The sequence below is a fragment of the Bos indicus x Bos taurus genome, chromosome 25 (assembly GCF_003369695.1).
Source record: "Bos indicus x Bos taurus breed Angus x Brahman F1 hybrid chromosome 25, Bos_hybrid_MaternalHap_v2.0, whole genome shotgun sequence".
NCBI lineage: Eukaryota > Metazoa > Chordata > Mammalia > Artiodactyla > Bovidae > Bos > Bos indicus x Bos taurus.
In genome coordinates this window covers 24,495,078-24,517,351 of record NC_040100.1, presented here as the reverse complement: position 1 = coordinate 24,517,351, position 22,274 = coordinate 24,495,078, and the positions used below count along the sequence as shown (strand labels likewise).

The 22,274-nt window shown below is 45.8% G+C and overlaps 1 protein-coding gene across 1 annotated transcript; it reads right to left on the bottom strand.

Moving 5' to 3' along the window:
* Positions 1–2,677: 2,677 nt before the first annotated feature.
* UMOD (uromodulin) lies at positions 2,678–21,364 on the bottom strand. Its single transcript, XM_027528030.1, has 11 exons — positions 21,256–21,364; positions 19,609–19,804; positions 17,696–18,472; positions 17,494–17,601; positions 15,812–16,020; positions 11,748–11,896; positions 9,223–9,468; positions 5,978–6,140; positions 5,309–5,390; positions 4,098–4,139; positions 2,678–3,020 (listed from the first exon to the last, which is right to left on the bottom strand). Exons 2-11 carry the CDS (start codon positions 19,700–19,702, stop codon positions 2,959–2,961), a joined length of 1,932 nt encoding a protein of 643 aa, XP_027383831.1. The 5' UTR covers positions 19,703–19,804; positions 21,256–21,364; the 3' UTR covers positions 2,678–2,958.
* Positions 21,365–22,274: the final 910 nt, after the last annotated feature.

Sequence of the window (22,274 nt, the reverse complement as noted above, 5' to 3'; positions counted from 1 at the left end):
TTCGATCCCTGGATTGGGAAGATCCCCGGGAGAAGGAAATGGCAACCCACTCCAGTATTCTTGCCTGGAAAATTCCATGGAGAGAGGAGCCTGGTGGGCTACACAGTTCATGGGGTCGCAAAGAGTAGGACACGACTGAGCAACTTCACTTTTACTTTCCTCATTGAATCATCTATCTTAATCATTGGCACCACTGTTCACCTGGTCACCTGAGCTGGAAAACTGTTTCCTTCCTTTACCCCTCAGTCTAACATTTCCAGTAATCACTAATATCTCAAATATTCGTGAACCTGTCTTTCCTTCTCATGCCCATTTCATCAACCTTAAGTCAGGCCACCACCATCTCTTAGAAGAGTGATTTTAACAGCTACCTAGTGGATCTCTTTTGTTCTTGTCTCCTTTGATTCTGTTATCTCCCTGCAGCCAGATGTCACAGCATCACCTCTCTGCATTATTCCCCACCACTTACATGCAAAGTATCCTGGGTCTGACCCCTGTTCACAGCTCCCACCTCATCTACAGCTTCTCCCGACATACAATATGCTTGCTTGGATCACTCTGTGCCCAGACTCTTCCTACTGTTTACCATTCAGGCTTGCCTCTTCCAGGAAGTCTTTCCTAAATTCCACAGGCTTGCTGGTGCTGCTCTTCTGTGCTCCTTCACCTCCCAGGGCTGATTGCAGTCGCACTCAATTACCCGCTAGCATATCTGTCTCCCTCTGAAGGTTGTAAGATCTTTGCAGACATCAATCTTATCTTTGCAGTTCTAATGAGCACCTAGTAAGTACTAGTTGAGTTAACAAATGGACAAAAATGACAGTATGTATGCTTAAGACCCTTTCCTGTGAGTGATGCCTCAAACTTTAGGTGTCCAAGTCTTAGTGAAAGTTGGGTAGAAAGACACAAGGCCTCAAGGCATTTGCACTTGCTGGCCCACCACCAGTAGTCTTCCTCAGATAGTCATTTTCTTCTCTCAGTTTCTACATCTCAGTGAGACCTTTCCCCAGTCATCCTAGGTAAACTAACACCTTCATTGCCTTGTTACTGCTGTTTCCCCCTGCCCCCTTGTCAGTTGCTTCAGTGATGTCTGACTCTTTATGATCCTATGGACTGTGGCCCACCAGGCTCCTCTGCCCACGGGGATTCTCCAAGCAAGAATACTAGAGTGGGTTGCCATACCCTCCTCCAGAGGACCTTCCCGACCCAGGGATCCAACCCACTTCTCTTTATGTCTCCTGCACTGGCACGCAGGTTGTTTACCACTAGAGCCACCTGGAAAGCCCCAGGTGGCTTATCACATAGCTATTGTTTAAACGTATCCCCCCTTTAAACATAAGGTCCTTATCAGCAAGGGCTCTGTTCTGATCACTGGCAATTTCCCTGCTGCCTATAAAAGTTTCAAGTCTTGAATTTATGCTCAAAATATTTGTTGAATATTGAGTTGAGCAACTATCTGATAGCAAACAAAAGTAAAATGTAAAGGGAAGGGGGAAAAAAGGAACAGAGGAATAAAGGGATAAATTCTGATATATTTTTTTTTCCTCCTGGCCTTTGACCCTTGTTTTAATTTTTTTATGTTCTCTTGTACCTGAGTCAAAGTATAGATTGTGCACACATCTAGCTGGCCCATCTGACCATGGACGTCTCCCATAGCTCTGACACAAAGGCAGCAGGCATGGGGATTCAGTGCAGGTCTGTGTGTGATAAGAGGTTCCTTAACTCGAGATATGCTGACCTCACAGCCCGCTGTTTGCTGTTACACACGTGTGGTTTTCCCTGGGATCAGAGATTCTAAAAATGGGTCAGGGCCTTGGTCTCTTCTGAAAGCCACAGCTGGGGTCCAGGGAAGCAGCTGGCATCGAGGTGGACATTTCTCATGAGCATCAACTGCCTTTGGTCCGCTTGTCAAAGAAGTTCAGAGCCCCTTGAGACATCTGGGTCTCCTGGGTGGTCTCCAGCTGTGCCTCCAAGGAACCTCCTAGAGGTCTCCCTTGCAAAACATCCTCTCTCAATGGAGTTAATGGTCTGCTTTCTGTTTCTGCTGCCAAGTCCTTGTAAACAGGTCTGCATCTCCTGCATTGGGCAGGGAGAGAAGTACAAAGGATGGCGGGACATGCCATCTAAGTCCCTTATATAAGGATTGTGACGCTCCAGAGCCTGGGGCTGTGTCTATCCTATTCAGGACTATCTTTTCCCAGCACCTAGCATTGTGCCTGGCACGTACTGGGTGCTCAAATAGATGTTTCTGGAAAGCTGAACGAACCCTGTGAGGGTATCATAATTATCCCCATATGATAGAAGCAGCAGTCCTGTTATACCCTCCATTTCTGCAATGCTTGACAGACTTATAATTACTTGTCTTTTCCCCTTCCAGACCTTAAGCTCTGGGAAGGCAGAGGTTGTTTACTGATGTATCCCCAGCACATTGCCTGAATCATAGTAGGTTACCAGCAAATATTTCTTGACTGACTGAAAGGATAGATGGATGGATAAAGTTCAGAGACAGTGTGCATTTTATTTAAGCTCATAAAACCAGAGTTGAACCCAGTCTGTGACCAGACCGTGAAGTCCATTAGGGCAGGAATAGAGTCTGCTTTTTCTCACAGTCAGATCCTTAGCACCACAGACAGTGCCTACACGGAGCAGGTGCTCAATAAATACTTATTGAATGAATGAATGACTCATAGACTGAGCTTTTTTTAATTATTATTTTGCAATACCCTTTAAGGAGATAGGGGCCTCATGAACAGACATATCACAAGACCCATTTTGAGAGAAAGCAGCATTTAAAGACACAGGCTATTTTTTGGTAACAAGGATTAAAGGGGAGAAAAATAGGAGCAGAGTGACTGAAGTGTGGGCTCCTTTCTCTATGGGTGGAGTGCTAGCCTGCATGGCCTCGCCAGTCAGTAGAAAGTGAGTTTGGTAGCCACAGAGTACAGGATTTCCGGCCACGGATCACGGAGACATCAGGGTCAAAGTGGCCGACAGAAGCAGAGGCAGCCAGACCTGCAGAAGCCCTGAAAAGAAAGAGATTACAGGGTTGCTGCTAGCACTGATGTGCACATTTTATGGCAAAACTAACATAAAATGCCTCCTCTAAATTGACCAATTAGGAAAGAACATGTTATCTGACTGGATCAGTTAGAAAAAGGAAATTTTTTCTTTACCTGCCCTGAAAACCAGTTAGAAAAAGGTGCCCTCCCAGATGGGCCAATCTGAAAAAGGCAGCCTTTCTGCAGGCACTAGCTGATAGCCACTCAAAAGGGTACTCCTGTGAAGTGACCAACCTACTCAACCTCGGTGACCTTGAGGGATAGTCACAAAGGGCAAGCCTCTTGGGGGCACCTTGCCTCTCCAGGACTGAGCTCACTGATACTGGAATGAACTAGCTTATGTCAAACACTAGGTTGGTGTAACAACCCACTCAGATCTAGGTGCCAAGAGCCAAGCAGAGCAACAATTACACAGATTCACTTTTTAATCCAGATTTTCAGACAATTTAGCAGCCATAAAAGTCAAGGGCCATTAAAATGCTGCCGGTCTCTGGTCTTTGTGGTCAGAGGAGCAGAAAAGCAGAAAACAGAGTTTTTTGTTTGTCTGCCATGTTCATCCTGGCTCCAAACATCCTGACAAAGGTGTTAGAGATACATCTTGAAGCTTCAGGAAATGCTCAAGGTGCAGATCACAACGCAGTGTGCGTGTCCACTGCTTACAGGTGTGTGACAAGCATGCATATGTCGGCATATGCAGATCCACACACAAGCAGCTGCAGCTGTAATGACGTTTTGTGTGTGAGTATGAATATGTGCATGTGACCTCGTGGGTGTGTGTGAAAAAGTCTAGGTGATGTTCGCTCTTGTGCACCTTGTGTGTGCCCGCTCTTGTGTGTGCCTGCGTCTATGTGCACTGTCGTGGGACAGCACAGGTATGTGCGTGCATGTGCAGCCCCAGGTCCAGCACTTTCCACACACGCAGTCACCTCTTCAGAGCTCAGGCCAAGCAGACCAGGCACTCCAGCACGCCCTAGGCCAACAGATAAAAGCCCCAGATGAAGGTTTTGGTCAAGTCCCTGTGCAAAGAGGATCTGAACTTACCCAAGCTACTGGGAGCAGCCCTTGACATTGCAGCCTGGCCCCCTGTGGGAGGAAACAGAAGGATCAGTGCACGGGAAGCCTGGAAGAAGCCCCTTCCATCTGCTCTTCCTTGCAGCCAGAGTGTGGTCTTTAAAAAACCCCAATCTGGTCATCTCACTCCCCTGCTTTGGATCCCTCGGGGGCTGCTGTCTACTTTCAAGAGAAAGGGCCCAAAACCTTAGCAAGAACTACATGTTATTTATATTTCAATTAGAAGAAGGAGAAAGGGAAGGGGAAGGAGAAGAAGAAAAAAGAGAAGTACTATCATTGGAAGGACTGATGTTGAAGCTGAAACTCCAATACTTTGGCCACCTGATGTGAAGAGCTGACTCATCTTAAAAGATACTGATGCTGGGAAAGATTGAGGGCAGGAGGAGAAGGGGATGACAGAGGATGAGATGGTTGGATGGCATCACCGACTCAATGGACATGAGTTTGGGTAAACTCCGGGAATTGGTGATGGACAGGGAGGCCTGGCGTGCTGCGGTTCATGGGGTTGCAAAGAGTCAGACACGACTGAGCAACTGAACTGAACTGATAAGGCCTCACGTGGTCTGGTCCCGCACCTCCATCAGCTCACCCACACCAACCTCCCCTCCTCCTTTCAGCCTGCCTGGCCAGTTCCTCTAGCACCCTGGGTTCCCTCCCGCACAGGCCTTTTGCTCATTCTCTACTCTCTCCTTGGGATTCCTCCCTCTTTTCCATTTCTCCTGACCCCAGTTACTTAATCCTTTCTCAGTTTCCAAACCTCACTTCCTTTCTTCCCTAATCCTCTAGACTAGGTCTGCTTCCCCTGTGGCAAGAGCTCAGAGTTCCTGATCCATGTTCATGCCTGCACTTATCACAACTCCAGAGACACATGATTATTTAAATGATGTCTCCTCTACCAGTCCATAAGTGGCACACGAGCCAGGCTTGTACCCATTGCTGCTCATCCTGAACCCCCAGCCACTAACACAAGGCCTGCCACAAGGCAGGCATGAGAAGACAGCCGTGCAATGAATGAGAACCTGCAGGAGGAAGGCAGCTTATAGTCTACCTCGTCTCACAGGATTTACTTGCTCCAGCTCTTCGGACCCCAGGAAGATCCCAAGTGCCAGGTTCTCTCACCTCACCTCATCTCCAGAGAACATTTCTCACCAAGAACATGGAGAGGGGAGTGGCCTTCTTACCCTTCCGTGTGATGGGACCCAAGTTCAGGACACGGGTTTGGTCTATGATGCTCCCACTGCGGAATCTGGTCTCAGGGCAGGTCTGCAGGGAGAGGGTGACAAAGAAACCTTTCCACAAGAGAGACTGAATGAGGCCCTGCCATGGGGAGCTGGGTGCACCCTTCATAAGAGCAACCTCTTGCCTCAGGCTGGAACTTGAGGATGGTAGAGGCAGGGGTTGTTAGGAGATCTGTATACATGCGTTCATGTCCCAGCTCTGCCGTTTGTTAGGTGTATGATCTTAGGCAAGTCACTTACATTTTCTAAGCCTCTCTCCCCATATGGAAAAAGGGGCTAATAAAATACCTCCCTTATAGAGTTGCTGTGAAGTATCAAAAAGTTAACACGTGCAAATTGCACACAGTGCTTAAAAATGTCAGTTTCTGCTATTAGAACACAAGCTTGCAGATAAATGAGAGGTTCACCAGCCTACTGCAGTGCCCTGATCTCACCCAGCTTCTGCACAGCCTAGTCTCCTGTCTGGCCATGGCAGCCTCGTCTTGTAGCTCTGACTAGCCCCGTACTAAAATGGAAATATGGCAGAGATGTTTTGTTTTCTTTTCACCTTGTGGCCAAGTGTCTTGGGTTACGGGAGTTGGGTGTGAGGGTGTGGCAAGCAGACTGACTCACAGGTCTGCACTTTTCATTCACGGTGTCACAGAGATACACTTCACAATGCAGGTACACCAGGTCGTAGTTTCCAGCAAAACGGAACATCTGGACAGAAAACCGGCCCTGAGGGGACTCCCCATTCTCCTCCACTTGGATGGTTGAGTCCGCAGCACGTGGACATCTGGGAAGGGGACATCACATAACATGGTTGGTTATGCAAACACTCTGGGGCCAGACTTCCTGGGTTCAGATCTCACTCTATCACTTATTAGCTGTGTGACTATGGGCAATTTACTCAATCTCTCTGAGCCCGTTGCCCTACCTATGTGCCAGGAATAATAATTTTAGCTTACATCGTAAGACAGTTGCGATAATTAAATGAGTTAAAATTACAAAGTAAACAGTATATGGCGTACAATGGGTGCTACATGTATGTGACTCTAAAATACAAATGTAATCAGTTCAGAGCTTAAGGACAGTTACTTAAGGATAGTAAGTAAGCACTTAAGTAAGTGTATCCTTAAGTAAGCACTTTTTGATTTCTCAGGAAATGGCATTCAGGAGTTATTGCTGCTGCTGCTGCTGCTAAGTCGCTTCAGTCGTATCCGACTCTGTGCGATCCCATAGACAGCAGCCCACCAGGCTCCGCCAACCCTGGGATTCTCCCGGAAAGAGTACTGGAGTGGGTTGCCATTTCCTTCTCCAAGGCATGGAAGTGAAACGTGAAAGTGAAGTCGCTCAGTCGTGTCCGACTCTTAGCGACCCCATGGACCGAAACCTGCCAGGCTCCTCTGTCCGTGGGATTTTCCAGGCAGGAGTCATTACCTACCATTTATTGGCTATCTACTAGTGCCTGGTGTTAATTCTAACATTGGAAACCTCTGAGCACTGAAGGCTGCTGGCCAAGTTGGGGTGTGTATGTGTGCTCATCAGCACACATTATTACCCAGCGCACCCAAACACGCAGAAACTCAAAACTGCACATCCAGAGACTCACGTGAGTGCTGGGCTGGATCAGGGTACACAGGCACTCTGAGCAGGCAAATTGGGCACCCCGTCTGCTTTTTGACACTATCCGCTCAAAATGGACTTAGAAAAGGGGCTGAAGGCTGACTGCATTGGAGGACCGAGAAAGAAACTTCTCGGAATGATGTTCATTTTGTTCTGTGTCCCCCACAATTCAAATCTGACTCTACTTGACAAAAGAAAAGCCCTGTGGTTAAGGAGACCCACCTTACAAAAAGCAGAGTAAGAGGCAGCCAGCACTGCCCTTGGCAGCCCCAGGCAGTCAACCCAAGTAAGGCGCCCACGTGTCTCCCCCAGCGCCTAAGCACCTCCTCAACTCATCTCCTCCTTACACCCCTGTGATATTCTGAACAACTCACAGACTGGCAGTCCTCAGCCCAGCTCCCACTCATGCCATGGCAGAAACACAGGCCACAGCCAGCATTTCTTCATGCTTCGTTTTCAAGACTTTTTAAGCTTTTCACAATATACCTGCTCTACCTTTATACTCAGATAAATATATATATATATGTATACACACACACACAAGCTTAAAAATCCCTGCACAGTAGATTTTCTTCATGCCTGTTTCACATATGAGAACATGAATATCCAGACAGATGAGCTGAACTAAGAACTGTTTGCTGTTTCTTGAACTAAGAAACAGCAAACTAAGAACTAAGAACTGTTTGCTGTTTCTTGAACTAAGAAACAGCAAACCCATGCTATGAGCCCAAGTCTCCATGATGTCCCAGTCAAGGTCATGTCAATATTTTTCAAATTTCAGTTCTTTTTTGCCTAATACAGAAACCACCTCCCTGAATGTTTTCCTGTTTGCCAACACCTGTACTATTATTTTACATTATTTTATTATTATTATTATTACTATTTTTCTTTAAATCTACAAACGTTTTTTTTAAAAAAGATCATGACCACAAATAGCATACCAAGGGCTTCCCAGGTGGCAAAATAAAGAATCTCCACCTGCCAATACAGGAGATGCAAGAGATGAGGGTTCCATCCTGAGGTCAGGGAGATCCCCTGGAGTAGGAAATGGCAACCCACTTCAGTACTCTTGCCTGCAGACTTACATGGACAGAGGAACCTGGCAGGCTACAGTCTGTGGGGTCACAAAGAATTGAACGACTGAGAACATAGCACATTGCTTGCCATATATAAAACACGACCATACAAACACAGTCAGACACTACTGTTGCATTTTACTTCAACACTGTTGATTGTAAAAGACCCCCAAAAGACTTCTGCTCTCCTTTCTTTTTGTTGTAAAGGGAGATTAGCAAATAACGGAAGTGTGAACACCAGATGAGCACCCAATTGACGTGACCAGGCAGATTTTAAGAGAAGTGAGACAGAAATAGGTCAGGGTCTCCTGGGAGCACTTTCTCTGACTGCACTATTAAGACAGCAACTCCCCTCCCTTTTTCCTGCTTCATTTTTTTCTCTATAGCACCGTCATCATTCACATGCCATGGATGGCACTTTCGTTTAATTGTTGATCTCCCCACTTAGAATATCAGCGATAAGGGTGCAGACTTTTGTCTCTTCTATTCACTGTTATCCACATAGCCTGGCACACAATAAGCTTCCAAAAATATCTGTTCAATTTATGAATGAAAATGTGAACCACTTTCTCACAGTGTGGTTCATGTTTCTCTAATGTGTTTGAGTTAAAAGCGGTCCATCTGTGTCCTCCCTGTTTCCACTGACCCTTTTCTAACCATGCCTCTGCTGTATTCCTCCCAGCCAAGTGCCAGCCTGCTCCTGTCCAGGGCCTGCCTTTCCATCACGTTCCTCATCCTTTTCTGAATCCTAGACCCCCTCTGCCATCTGGTGAAGCCTATGCACTCCTCGTCAAAAGTAATGCTTTAAATGCATACACTAAATTACATAAGATAATAAAAAAAATTAAATATAATTCTTAAAATATTAAACTTAATACATCATGTATTTACATATCTGGATATAACTATATATTTACAAGTACAAGTATTTGGTATATATCAAATAATGAGATCTAGTTGAAATTCTAATACTACAATATAGTAAAATCAGTAAAAATACTGACTTGTTTAAATGTCTTCAAATGTCCTGCTAATACTTCTCTGGTTTGTTGCCTATATCATAATGAATGACAGTGCTAAATTTCAGCTAGAGGTGAATGAATGTGAAGATGTACTTTGTACCCATCCAAGTCTAAAGTCCCTCCCCAGCCCCAAATTCCATCCAACAGGCCTTACCTGTCCTGGATGATGAAGTATTTCAAGGGGTCTGTGGCATTGCTGCTGGGTGTGGCATAGCAGTTGGTCATGAGCAGTACAAACCGGGACAAGTCACCCCCATCCAGCATGGTGCCGACGTAGAGAAACGCTTCTGTGGACAGGGTCACAGAGGAGCCTTGGTAGGGCTGTGTGTAGGCAGGGCTCTGGAAGAGTGCCATTCGCACGGTGAATGTGCCGGTCCCGCCCATGCTGATGTTGAGGGCACTGCAGGGGGAGAGAGGCTGGTGAGACAACCAGAACCAAGAACAGCAACAGATAGGTCACTCTTTCTGATCTGCATTCCTGGGCCATCCCTGGCAGTTATTTGGAATTTTATCCAGCAACAGGACTGGAATCCACCAACCACTGCTCTGCAAAATACAATAATCACACACAGGTCACTTAGGGATCTTGTTGAAGTGCAAATTCTGGATCTGTAGCTTTGGGATAGGGCTAAAGGTTCTGCATTTCTAATAAGCTCCCAGGTGACGCTGCTGCTTCTGCTCCAGAGATCATATTTTTCTGTAACACGTCTACCCCTTCACATGGTGGCCCTTGCATTTAAGTGTGGCAAAAACATTCTCAAGGGAATCATCTAGATTCCTTTTTTGATCTTAATATAGAACAGTTTTAAAAGATGGGCTATGAGTCCTACAGGCCTTAGTCAGAGTTCTGGTTCCACCTACAGCAGAAGATTAGGATTTTTAAAATGCATTATTTTAAATCACATTAAAAACAGCCACACTGATGGCAACTCCATGGGGATTATCCTACAAAGGACACTGAAAGACTGATGCCCCAGGAAAGGGGTACATGAGAAATAGTAATGCGGAAGTCCATTTTAGAGGTGAGTACTGGGTTATTTGTTTGGACTTGGTATTCAACTGGGATGAGATTTCTAGCTTAAGCCAGAGAGAGATCTGCATACAGCTGTTTTGTTCCCTGGAACCTAGCAGGTCTGGGGCATGGCCACATTGCTCCAGAGCACTTCTTGGCCAGGTGATGTTCCACACAGAGGCAGACAAGGAGCAACTGGCTTCCTTCAAGTCAGCCAAGCACCTTCATCAGTGGCAGGTGCCCTTCCCAAGTCTGGTTGATCCAGAAAACATGTGACCATGGACAAGCTTCAAAAAAAAGGTCATGGTAGAGTGGAGGCTCTATGCCGGATGGCCTGGGTTTGAATCCCAGTTCTGTAACTTACTGTCCTCTACCACTTTGGACAAATTACCAAATTTTCTTTGAACTTCAATTTCAATAATAATAATATTTAAACCTTCTAGGCCATGCTAAGATTTCAGTGAGGTGTTTCGTCTAGAGCACTTAGCACAATGCCTGACATATGGTCAGCTCTTGCTAAACACTTGTTATTATCACAACTATTATTTTTTTCCAAGTATCTGCATCATTGGCTTGTGATTCATCCTATTCAGAAATGTTCAAGTTTATTTAGCAACAGGATCCTTTTATTTTCTAAGTAATAAAATTGATAAAGAAGATGTGGTACATATACATGATGGGATACTACTCAGCTATAAAAAAGGATGAAATAATGCCATTTGCAGCAACATGGAAGAAACTAGAGATTATCATACTAAGTAAAGTCAGAAAGAGAAAGATAAATATCATATGATATCACTTACATGTAGAATCTAAAATATGGCACAACCGAAGCAATCTATGAAATAGAAATAGACTCACAGATTTATAGAACAGATCTGTGGCTGTCAGGGGAAGTGGGGCTGGTGTAGGGGGTTGGGATTAGCAGATTTAAGCTATTATACACAGAACGGATAAACAGCAAGGTCCTACTGTATAGCACTAGAACCTAGAATCAATAACCTATGACAAACCATAATGGAAAAGAATATTAAAAAAGAATGCATAGACATTAACACAACATTGTATATCAACTATACTTCAATTGAAAAAATAAAATTTAAAAAGTTCTCTGGTTCACATCCCCAAATCACCTCCTTAAAGACCTTCACACTCCAAGAAGCATAATTTGTAAACCCCTCTTTATTCAAATTTCTCCTATTTACAGAGAAAGAAACTGAGATCCAAATATGGGGTACAATTTGCCCAGTCCCATAGCAGGTCTGAACTGAGACTCCAACCTTCTTTCTTTTGGGCCAACCACTCTACCCCTCAGATAAACCAGGGACCCTAATATGGGTTTCACCACTGCAGAGCACTTTTGTGCTTCTAAGAAAGACAGTACTTTACTGCTAAATCCATTTAACATATGAGAAGACTGACGCCTAGAATAGGGTTATCAATTTCCCAAAGCCATTTGTGAGATAGAGCCAGGATTTGAAAGTGGGCTCCAGATTTCCTAGCTGGGTTCCTTATGGACTCTTTTTGGAGTCCAACACTGCCTCCCAGCTGACCGCCTCCAATCAACTCCTTATTGGTGGCAGCTGACAGAGAAGCTGAGGTCCTGGCGGCCAAGGGTTTGTGGGGTGGAGTTGGCCAGGGACACTGGGGACCCTCTCTGGCCGCACCTGACCATTGGCTGCAGGGAGGTCTTCAGGCTGACTTTCATGTCCAGGGGATAGGAGCACACAAAGTTGATTCTGATGTTGAGGTCACGGATGATGATCTCATCTGCCAGGTAGAGAGTGTTGCTGTATGTGGCGTGGGTCTCATTCCTCTGTATTGGGGTAGGAAGGTGGGGGGAGGAAGGGCGGAAAAGGAATAGAATCTGAGTAGGATTCAAAACCAAAGGCATTGAAACTGCTGAAACTGCCCTCCCAGTTTCCATTAGCATGAGTCATGAGCTAGGCACCCCCCTCCCAAGCTGAATGTCCCTACTGCATCTTTGCACGGATCCTTCAATGACCCTGACAGGCAGGATGACCACCTCCTTAATATAGATGGAAGTTCATGGGAACTGGGTAACTTATCCATGGTACAGGGGGTCTAAGAAGCCTGGACTCTTCCCATCACCTCATGCCTCCTCTCGTGCATGCCAAAAGACTAAAAATCACATACTGAGTCATCATTAATGGCAGATTGTCAAAAAGTCATATTTGGCAAGTGACAATTATTTCCTTGTTTCTTATGTCTTTTTTTTTTTCTCTATGTGGGGGATGAGGGAGATGCGAGGAAGCAGAACCCACTCACACAAATGTTTACCTCTGGGTCCCTTTGGAGGAGGCTTCTGTAGCTGAGGCCCTGGCTCTCTGAACACTCAAAGTGCAGACTCTGCCTCCCAGGAACCATCAGAGACAAACAGATCTGCTTCTGAACTCAGTGCTGATACCTACTGGCTTAGAATAGTCATTGCTCTGTTGGGGTACTACCTTTCCCATCTGTCAAATGGGGAACTATCACTATGGATTGTCCTCTTCATTTGAAACTGACATTTATCGAGCACTTACTTTGTGCCAGTCACTTGTACTAACCACTTTGCACACAGTAACTCCTTTAACTCTCCTAACCCTATGAAGTCAGTAGGTGCCCAATATGCTACTGGAGATCAGTGGAGAAATAACTCCAGAAAGAATGAAGGGATGGAGCCAAAGCAAAAAGAATACCCAGCTGTGGATGTGACTGGTGATAGAAGCAAGGTCTGATGCTATAAAGAGCAATACTGCATAGCAGCCTGGAATGTCAGGTCCATGAATCAAGGCAAATTGGAAGTGGTCATACAAGAGATGGCAAGAGTGAATGTTGACATTCGAGGAATCAGCAAACTGAAATGGACTGGAATGGGTGAATTTAACTCAGATGACCATTATATCTACTACTGCAGACAGGAATCCCTCAGAAGAAATGCAGTAGCCATCATGGTCAACAAAAGAGTCAGAAATGCAGTACTTGGATGCAATCTCAAAAACAACAGAATGATCTCTGTTTGTTTCCAAGGCAAACCATTCAATATCACAGTAATCCAAGTCTATGCCCCAATGAGTAATGCTGAAAAAGCTGAAGTTCAACGGTTCTATGAAGACCTACAAGATCTTTTAGAACTAACACCCAAAACAGATGTCCTTTTCATTATAGGGGACTGGAAAGCAAAAGTAGGAAGTCAAGAAACACCTGGAGTAACAGGCAAATTTGGCCTTGGAATATGGAATGAAGCAGGGCAAAGACTAATAGGGTTTTGCAAAGAAAATGCACTGGTCATAACAAACACCCTCTTCCAACAACACAAGAGAAGACTCTACACATGGACATCACCAGATGGTCAACACCGAAATCAGATTGATTATATTCTTTGCAGCCAAAGATGGAGAAGCTCTATACAGTCAGTAAAAACAAGACCAGGAGCTGACTGTGGCTCAGACCATGAACTCCTTATTGCAAAATTCAGACTTAAATTGAAGAAAGTAGGGAAAACCACTAGACCATTCAGGTACGACCTAAATCAAATCCCTTATGATTATACAGTGGAAGTGAGAAATAGATTTAAGGGCCTAGATCTGATAGATAGAGTGCCTGATGAACTATGGAATGAGGTTCATGACATTGTACAGGAGACAGGGATCAAGACCATCCCCATGGAAAAGAAATGCAAAAAAGCAAAATGGCTGTCTGCGGAGGCCTTACAAATAGCTGTGAAAAGAAGAGAAGCGAAAAGCAAAGGAGAAAAGGTAAGATATAAGCATCTGAATGCAGAGTTCCAAAGAATAGCAAGAAGAGATAAGAAAGCCTTCTTCAGCGATCAATGCAAAGAAATAGAGGAAAACAACAGAATGGGAAAGACTAGAGATTTCTTCAAGAAAATCAGAGATACCAAAGAAACATTTCATGCAAAGATGGGCTCGATAAAGGACAGAAATGGTATGGACCTAACAGAAGCAGAAGATATTAAGAAGAGATGGCAAGAATACACAGAAGAACTGTACAAAAAAGATCTTCACGACCCAGATAATCATGATGGTGTGATCACTGACCTAGAGCCAGGCATCCTGGAATGTGAAGTCAAGTGGGCCTTAGAAAGCATCACTATGAACAAAGCTGGTGGAGGTGATGGAATTCCAGTTGAGCTATTCCAAATCCTGAAAGATGATGCTGCACTCAACAGGCCAGCAAATTTGGAAAACTCATCAGTGGTCACAGGACTGGAAAATGTCAGTTTTCATTCCAATCCCAAAGAAAGACAATGCCAAAGAATGCTCAAACTACCGCACAATTGCATTCATCTCACACGCTACTAAAGTAATGCTCAAAATTCTCCAAGCCAGGCTTCAGCAACATGTGAACCATGAACTTCCTGACGTTCAAGCTGGTTTTAGAAAAGGCAGAGGAACCAGAGATTAAATTGCCAACATACGCTGGATCATGGAAAAAGCAAGAGAGTTCCAGAAAAACATCGATTTTTGCTTTATTGACTATGCCAAAGCCTTTGACTGTGTGGATCACAATAAACTGTGGAAAATTCTGAAAGAGATGGGAATACCAGACCACCTGATCTGCCTCTTGAGAAATTTGTATGCAGGTCAGGAAGCAACAGTTAGAACTGGACATGGAACAACAGACTGGTTCCAAATAGGAAAAGGAGTACATCAAGGCTGTATATTGTCACCCTGATTATTTAACTTATATGCAGAGTACATCATGAGAAATGCTGGACTGGAAGAAACACAAGCTGGAATCAAGATTGCTGGGAGAAATATCAATAACCTCAGATATACAGATGACACCACCCTTATGGCAGAAAGTGAAGAGGAACTCAAAAGCTTCTTGATGAAAGTGAAAGTGGAGAGTGAAAAAGTTGGCTTAAAGCTCAACATTCAGAAAACAAAGATTATGGCATCTGGTCCCATCACTTCATGGGAAATAGATGGGGAAACAGTGGAAACAGTGTCAGACTTTATTTTTCTGGGCTCCAAAATCACTACAGATGGTGACTGCAGCCATGAAATTAAAAGATGCTTACTCCTTGGAAGGAAAGTTATGACCAACCTAGATAACATATTCAAAAGCAGAGACATTACTTTGCCAACAAAGGTCTGTCTAGTCAAGGCTATGGTTTTTCCTGTGGTCATGTATGGATGTGAGAGTTGGACTGTGAAGAAAGCTGAGCGCTGAAGAATTGATGCTTTTGAACTGTGGTGTTAGAGAAGACTCTTGAGAGTCCCTTGGACTGCAAGGAGATCCAACCAGTCCATTCTGAAGGAGATAAGCCCTGGGATTTCTTTGGAGGGAATGATGCTAAAGCTGAAACTCCAGTACTTTGGCCACCTGATGTGAAGAGTTGACTCATTGGAAAAGACTCTGATGCTGGGAGGGATTGGGGGCAAGAGGAGAAGGAGACAACAGAGGATAAGATGGCTGGATGGCATCACTGACTCGATTGACGTGAGTCTCAGTGAACTCCAGGAGTTGGTGATGGACAGGGAGGCCTGGCATGCTGCAATTCATGGGGTCGCAAAGAGTCAGACACGACTGAGCGACTGATCTGATCTGATCTGATCTGAACCCTATGAAGGAGTTACTATTACTCCATTTTCAGTGGAGGAAGCTGAGCCACATCCAGGTTAAATAACTCACCCAATTCACACAACTAGTAAGTGGTGGGGCTGTGCTCCTACCCTGTCCCATACCGGCCAGAACGTACCGTCATCACTGTCCCACAGGGGCCATCCCTGGCTGGGGTCACCACAGACATCCAGTCCCGGTCGCCCCTCTCAGTGAAGCCTGAGCACTGGCTGTCATGCAGGTACATGAAGACCTTCTCAAAGCCCAGACTCTTCAGCTGGCACTTGCTCAGGGACAACTTAATGTCATCAACCCCACATTCCAGCCTGCGCTCCAGGAGGGAGAGATCTGAAATGGTCAGGGAAGGCAGGATTGGAGGCCTGTGACCACAGTTCAAGGTTTAGCACATCCCCAGGGCCCAGGTCCAGCTAGCTGGGTTGGCCACCAGCCAACCAGCTGGGAGTACTCAGAGTCATGCTGTGGTCTCCCCTCTCAGGGAGGTGGAGACATGAGACTGGGTTCCAAGTATCACTGGATGGATCCACATGACTAACCACCAGCCCATGTCACCCTAAGCCTAGGCTGTACGCAAAGAAAAGTAACACATTTGGGTCATTCGCTGCTCTCTCTGTGTGCTCAGACATGTCCAACTCTTTGCAACTCTATGGACAGACTGTAGCCTGCCAGACTCCACAGCCCCAGCACTAAATATCATTGAATCCTAATAAAACAAAACAAATAGCAAGCAAACAAAGCTAATAAGTTAATGGTAATTTCTTTCCATCCTTTCTGTATCAAGGGGACAATCCTCAAGATTTGCTAATGTTTTTATTATTAACACCATACACTTGCCAATTTTCCTTGAAACCACAGAGAACAGACCTCTGGTTAAGTATTTGCAGCATATAAAGAGATCCAGTTAGATTTTTTTAATTAAAGTATTACATAGCTGATGAAATTTAACAACTTTCTTTCATTGTATTCATTATTACTGCTACTGCCCACAGATAAGACGCATTAGTGAACTTCAACGGCCCAAGTTTACTTAAAAGAAGGTTGTGACTAAAACCAAGACTGGAATTTGGGAAACACTAGCCAAGGCAACCCACTCCAGTACTCTTGCCTGGAAAATCCCATGGGCAGAGGAGCCTGGTAGGCTGCTGTCTATGGAGTCCCTAAGAGACAGACACGACTGAGTGACTTCACTTTCACTTTTCACTTCATGCATTGGAGAAGGAAATGGCAACCCACTCCAGTGTTCTTGCCTGGAGAATCCCAGGGACGGGGGAGCCTGGTGGGCTGCCATCTATAGGGTCACACAGAGTCGGACACGACTGAAGCGACTTAGCAGCAGCAGCAGCCTGCTTCAGTCATTATGTATACAGGGAAACAGGTTTAGAGATGGCCAGGGCCCTGCTCAGGGTCCTCAGCCGGTCAGTGGAGGGCCCAGTCCAAGAAACCACAGACTGCTGGCCAGGCCTGTGTTCTTGTACTGTGGGAATACAGCTCAGGTTAGCCTTTGGCCAATAGGTGGCAACCTCCTGCTTATCCATCAGGATTTTGGGGGCCTCCGAAAGAAGCCTGGGAGTGGGGTTGTTCCTCAAACTCTGGGAGCTTATGGGTCAACTAAAGGGAGACTCCAGGAATCCAGAGGGCTTCTGGCTGATTTTAATAGGTATTACTGGACTGACTTTCCACTCCGATTGGATAATATGCACACCCTGGGTCATCCCCACAGGCCCCCAATTCACACACAGGAATATGTCCCTCCCCAGGTCCCTGGCATTTCTGAGTACCACCCCACCTCCCCATCGGCCTCACCGGTGACGTTGAAGTCCTGTTTGCACTGGCAGTGCCATTCACCATTATCCGATTTGCAGTCCTCATCCACACGGCACTCCTCACACGTCCCCTCCACAGAGCTGGGGTCTGCAGGGTCACAGATACAGTCAACAAGGATGAGTTCCAGTCTCTCGGGGCGCCCACAGGGCCCAGGGGGGGTTGCTGGGAGACACCCGCTCACCTGTGCAGTAAGCCAGATGGCACTCAGGGGGCGCCGTCAGGTTGTACACGTAGTAGCCCCCGGCACAGGCCTTCACTTGGATGGGCGCGTCCCACAGGCAGCAGTCACCGCTCCAGTGTGCACAGGCCACGCGGTTCACGATGCCCTCGTCGCTCGATGGATGCGTGCCGTTGAGCCACATAGGCGCGGCCGTGTTGCAGTGCAGGACGGGCACGCAGGTCTCGGGCAGGCGCACGCCGGCCTGGCCCACGAAGCGGTACCAGCCGCCCAGACTGACATCACAGATGTAGCCGGAGCCGTACTCTGTGCTGCGCCAGTATTCGTCCAGGATGCGGTGCACCTGGCACGGGTCCACGCACACGAGCGCGTCGCCCTCCCGCACGCAGTCTAGCCCAGGCCCACAGGAGCCCGGGGAACACTCACAGTGCCTTCCGTCTCCCAGGTAGCCCGCAGGACACACGCACGAGTAGTTGCCCTCGCCATTGATGCAAGTGGCCAGGGCGTGGCAGCGGCTGAGCCCTGGCTCTGCACACTCGTCCACATCCTCGCAGCCGAGCTCCGAGCTCAGGAGAAAACCTTCAGGGCAGACGCACGTGTAAGAGCCCAGCGTATTCACGCAGCTCTTGGTGGCGGAGCAGTTGTGCGCCCCCAGAACGGCGCATTCGTCCAGATCCACACACTCGAGGCCGTCGCCAGTGAAGCCCTCCTGGCAGGCGCAGGTCGTGGCAGCCCCGTCCACCGTACAAGTGGCATTGCTGTGACATTCAGAGCAGCTTTCTGCAGGCAGAAAAGCCCAGATTCAGAGTAGGGGCCACTAGGCCACTGTTCACCAAGAGACTCTTTCCATGGTCCTTAGGGTTCTTTAAGACATAGCAGACTCCCTTTGAAAGAAACAAATAAACCTCCCCCGATGTCTAAACACCCACCTGCATTCTTGTGTTAAGCACTGCATTCAAGCTGTGTCATCTTTTCAAACATCCACCTTTCCACCACCAGAGGAATAATGCAGGTAATAATACTTGACACTTCGGTAAGGATTTGGGGAACCCTGTCACCCCTTCCCCAACTTGATATATTCTATGCCTTTTGCTCAGATCTCCTTCCCTGCCTCCCCTCTCTACCTAGCAGTGGCACTGACATTCTGTGTGTTCCTCTACGACAATAACAACAGTAAAGATGGTGAGCTCTCATGTATTAAGTGCTTAGGATATGCCAGACACTGGGATAGGCATTTTCTATCCATTAGCTAATAGAATCCTCTCCAGTGGCCCTGGGCAATTACTTTTGTATTTAGCCATATTTTAAAGGTGAGGAAACTTGAGATTCAGAGGGTTTAAGCTACTTGCTTCATTGGTAAGCAGCAGAGCCAGGACACAAATGGAGGTTGCAGGACCGCAGTGTGTGTGCTCCACAATGACACAATGGTATTTACTCTGCTCCAGAGAACTCCAGTTGGGGGTTGTGGAGAGGTGTCTCTTCTCCAACAAAAAGCTAACAGCAATGTGCAACCCAATGGAAGGGTCACTTATGTGTGAAAGGGGATGTCTTTGGGTCCCACCCAGGTATGTTCACATCTCTTGTGTGGTTGAATATGTTCTTGACCTTCCAGTAAAGTGCCGGGGGCGGGGGGGCGGGCTTAGTGATGTTCTAAACTTTTGTCTCTCAATATGTGATCCAAGGATCACACCATCAGCATCATCTGGGAGCTCATTAGAATGCAGAGTCTCAGGCCCCACCCCAGGCCTACTGAATCAGAATCTACATTTTAGTAAAATTCCTGGGTGAGTCCTATGTACCTTAAAGTATAAGAAATGAATTTAGAATAAAGACTATGCAAATCCCAAGCATAAAAGGAGAGGGACTGAGACCTCTTCTGCTAACGGGGCACTGCTCTCTACACACACAGCACTTACTTGCTGATGAGGTGTCAGTTGCTGCAGGTATGATGACCCAAGAGGTCACCACCGCTGCCATCCACATGAAGTTCGGAGAGAAAAGACACTTCATCCTTTCTGCTCCTCACAGCTTCTTCTGGTCTGGGAAGACTTTCCCAAAGGCAAGGAAAGGCTGGCCTCTTGAGATTTCCTTCTGTCCCTGATCCCTGAAGTCCTGTGAACAGAGTCAGATGAGATAAATACATGATGGAACTCCCTTCCCCACAGTTGGGAAAAGTGCTTTGGTTGTGCTCTGTGCAAGTCCAGGAGATGCCATTTATGTGAACCACAAAAAGTGTGTAGTGCTGTGGTCCTTGCTTTGGTAGAGCTTTCCCCTCTGTGGCCTTACTCTTAATTCCCACCACATCCCAGTCTCAGTTCCCCAAGTCTCAGTGCATTTGAAAGAGCTGAGTCTCTCATCTGGAGCAGGAACCTGCAAGACGTGGGGGTTGGGTGTTCTGCACTCACCATTTTATTGGAGGCACCCTCATGATTCCCTCATGGAAAACTCTAAACTTTCCTAGATGCATTTACTCATTCAACAGAAATTTATTGAGTAGCCAAACAGGAAGCTAAGCACCAAATGACAGACAAGGTCCCTGACTTCATGCAATTCACATATTGTAAAGAAGTGGCTTGAGATAAGCAGTTTGAGAAGTGATTAATCTTCATAATGTATTTTAATGTTTCCAGAGTGCTCAGATATTATTTCACTCACCTGGTAAAATAATCTACTAATACCCCAGTTTTTATAGCAGCATAAGGTAGCATGGCAGTTAAAGGTATAGGACCTGGAGGCTGCAACAAGGATTTGAACCTCTATTTTACCAATCACTATGATTGGTAAACTCACATGTGACATTGGGCAAGGTATTTCAATTCACTGAGACTCAGTTTCCTCATCTATGAAATAGAGATTATTGCTTGCACAAACTGAGTGGCTATAATGCATCAGGCTCAGTGTGAAGTCTCCTTTTAGTAAAGAACCTGCTTCATAGGAAAGTGTTTTACAAACCTTAGTGACCATGATCTGCTATAAGGAAAATATTTTATGCCATGACCCAGTACAGTTGCTAATACACACACACACACACACATGTACACATGAAATAAATGTTTTATAAAACAATTCTTACCATTACTACGTGCATTCCTTGCTGATATATCCTATTGTATCTAATTAAGAGAAAATTCTGAATGTAACCCACAGATGATTCCATAATCCACTAATGGGCTGAGAACTATAGTTTGGCTAATATCAGACTGCATATTACCATCCCGGTATTAACAAAAATGATATGTGCAAAGCAGGTTCAGAGCAGATGCTCTTGTTCACTGCTCTCTCCATCCCCATGCCTAGTATATAATAGGAACTTCACTAATATGGATTGAACAAATGGAAAAATTGTAGTCATTGTTGTTAGGGAAGCGCAAGATTAAAGAGAGGGGAGTTGATTTATCAAAGCCCTTAAAGTCAATAGTCAGCAGAGTAATGACTTATCCTAGCTTTGATTCAAGTGTCCAATCTCTTCATTTCCAGACCCCCATCCCTCAAACAGAATGGGAGTCAGCAAAGACTAGATGGGAGAAGTGGCTAGGAGAAGTGAGAGCTGCAGATAGCCTTACCTGAAACCAGAAAGGTAGAATTAATCCTTTTACAAGTAGGTGACTATCATATCTATATATATACATCTGTCCCCCACTGGCAGTCTTTCCTCCAATGATCCTCTGGTTCTGTTTCTTAATTATTTTAATGGGGGTGGAATATTTTTCCCTTTTGACACAGTGTTTTCCTTTTCTAGGCTGTGAGGTGGTTGTTGTTCTTTTCCCTAATAGGTAGAGACCCCAAATGATTGACACTGGGGGTCACAGTTGTGCCCAGAGTTACAAGGGCTCTGTTTTATATCTTTTGGCAACGAGAGGTTCTTTAGTTAGAAATTAACTGGGTAAAAAATTCCAAGTGCCTGGGCTTTTCTTGGTCATTGAAAAGCACAAAGTGGAGCCAAGCAGAGGCCAGAATCTGAAGCCAGGCTGCTCCAGGAGAAAAGGGGTGCTCACTGTCCCCACTGGGATGTATACTTGTGGCCACTCAGTTCCAAAGCAAGTTCCATCCTCATGGGTTCAACCAGCTTCCCTGGGGTCCCGATGTGAGCAGGAAAGGAGCTGAGAATGCCTGAAGGTCAGAGACAGAAGGCAATTCAGACATCATTGGACCAGATGCTCTGTGAATCAAGAAATTTGAATTCCCATGAAGGAAGGTCCTTGAGAAGTAGATAATTTTGTAAATGAACAGACTGACTTTGGAGTCAGTCTATCTGAATCCTGGTCAGCGTTTTTTGTGTGCCAGTGGGCTTATTTCTTTCCTTCCAGAGGTAATTTTCATCATCTATAAAACGAGAATACCCGTGTCCTAGAATTGTTATGGCCATTAAAGAAGATGATGCAAGTTAAGGCATATAGCAATGGTACCAACTGTGGAAGTCACTGCCGATGCTGCTTTGGTGATGTGCAATCATGGGGTAGAGAATGACAGGGCTTGGTTCAGCCTTAGGTCTCCTGACCTAATTCCACATTAATGGCAATGCCATATTGAGAAAAATCAGGTACGTGTGAACTCAGGCTGAGCAGGAAGTATGACAGTGATC

Coding starts and splice junctions, on each gene's coding strand:
- UMOD (XM_027528030.1), bottom strand. CDS start 19,702: ATGAAGTGTCTTTTCTCTCCGAACTTCATGTGGATGGCAGCGGTGGTG. Junction 16,021..17,493: donor ACAGGACTTCAACGTCACCG/GTGAGGCCGATG, acceptor TGACCATTTCAG/ATCTCTCCCTCCTGGAGCGC. Junction 3,021..4,097: donor GGCTGCTCCCAGTAGCTTGG/GTAAGTTCAGAT, acceptor CTTTCTTTTCAG/GGCTTCTGCAGGTCTGGCTG.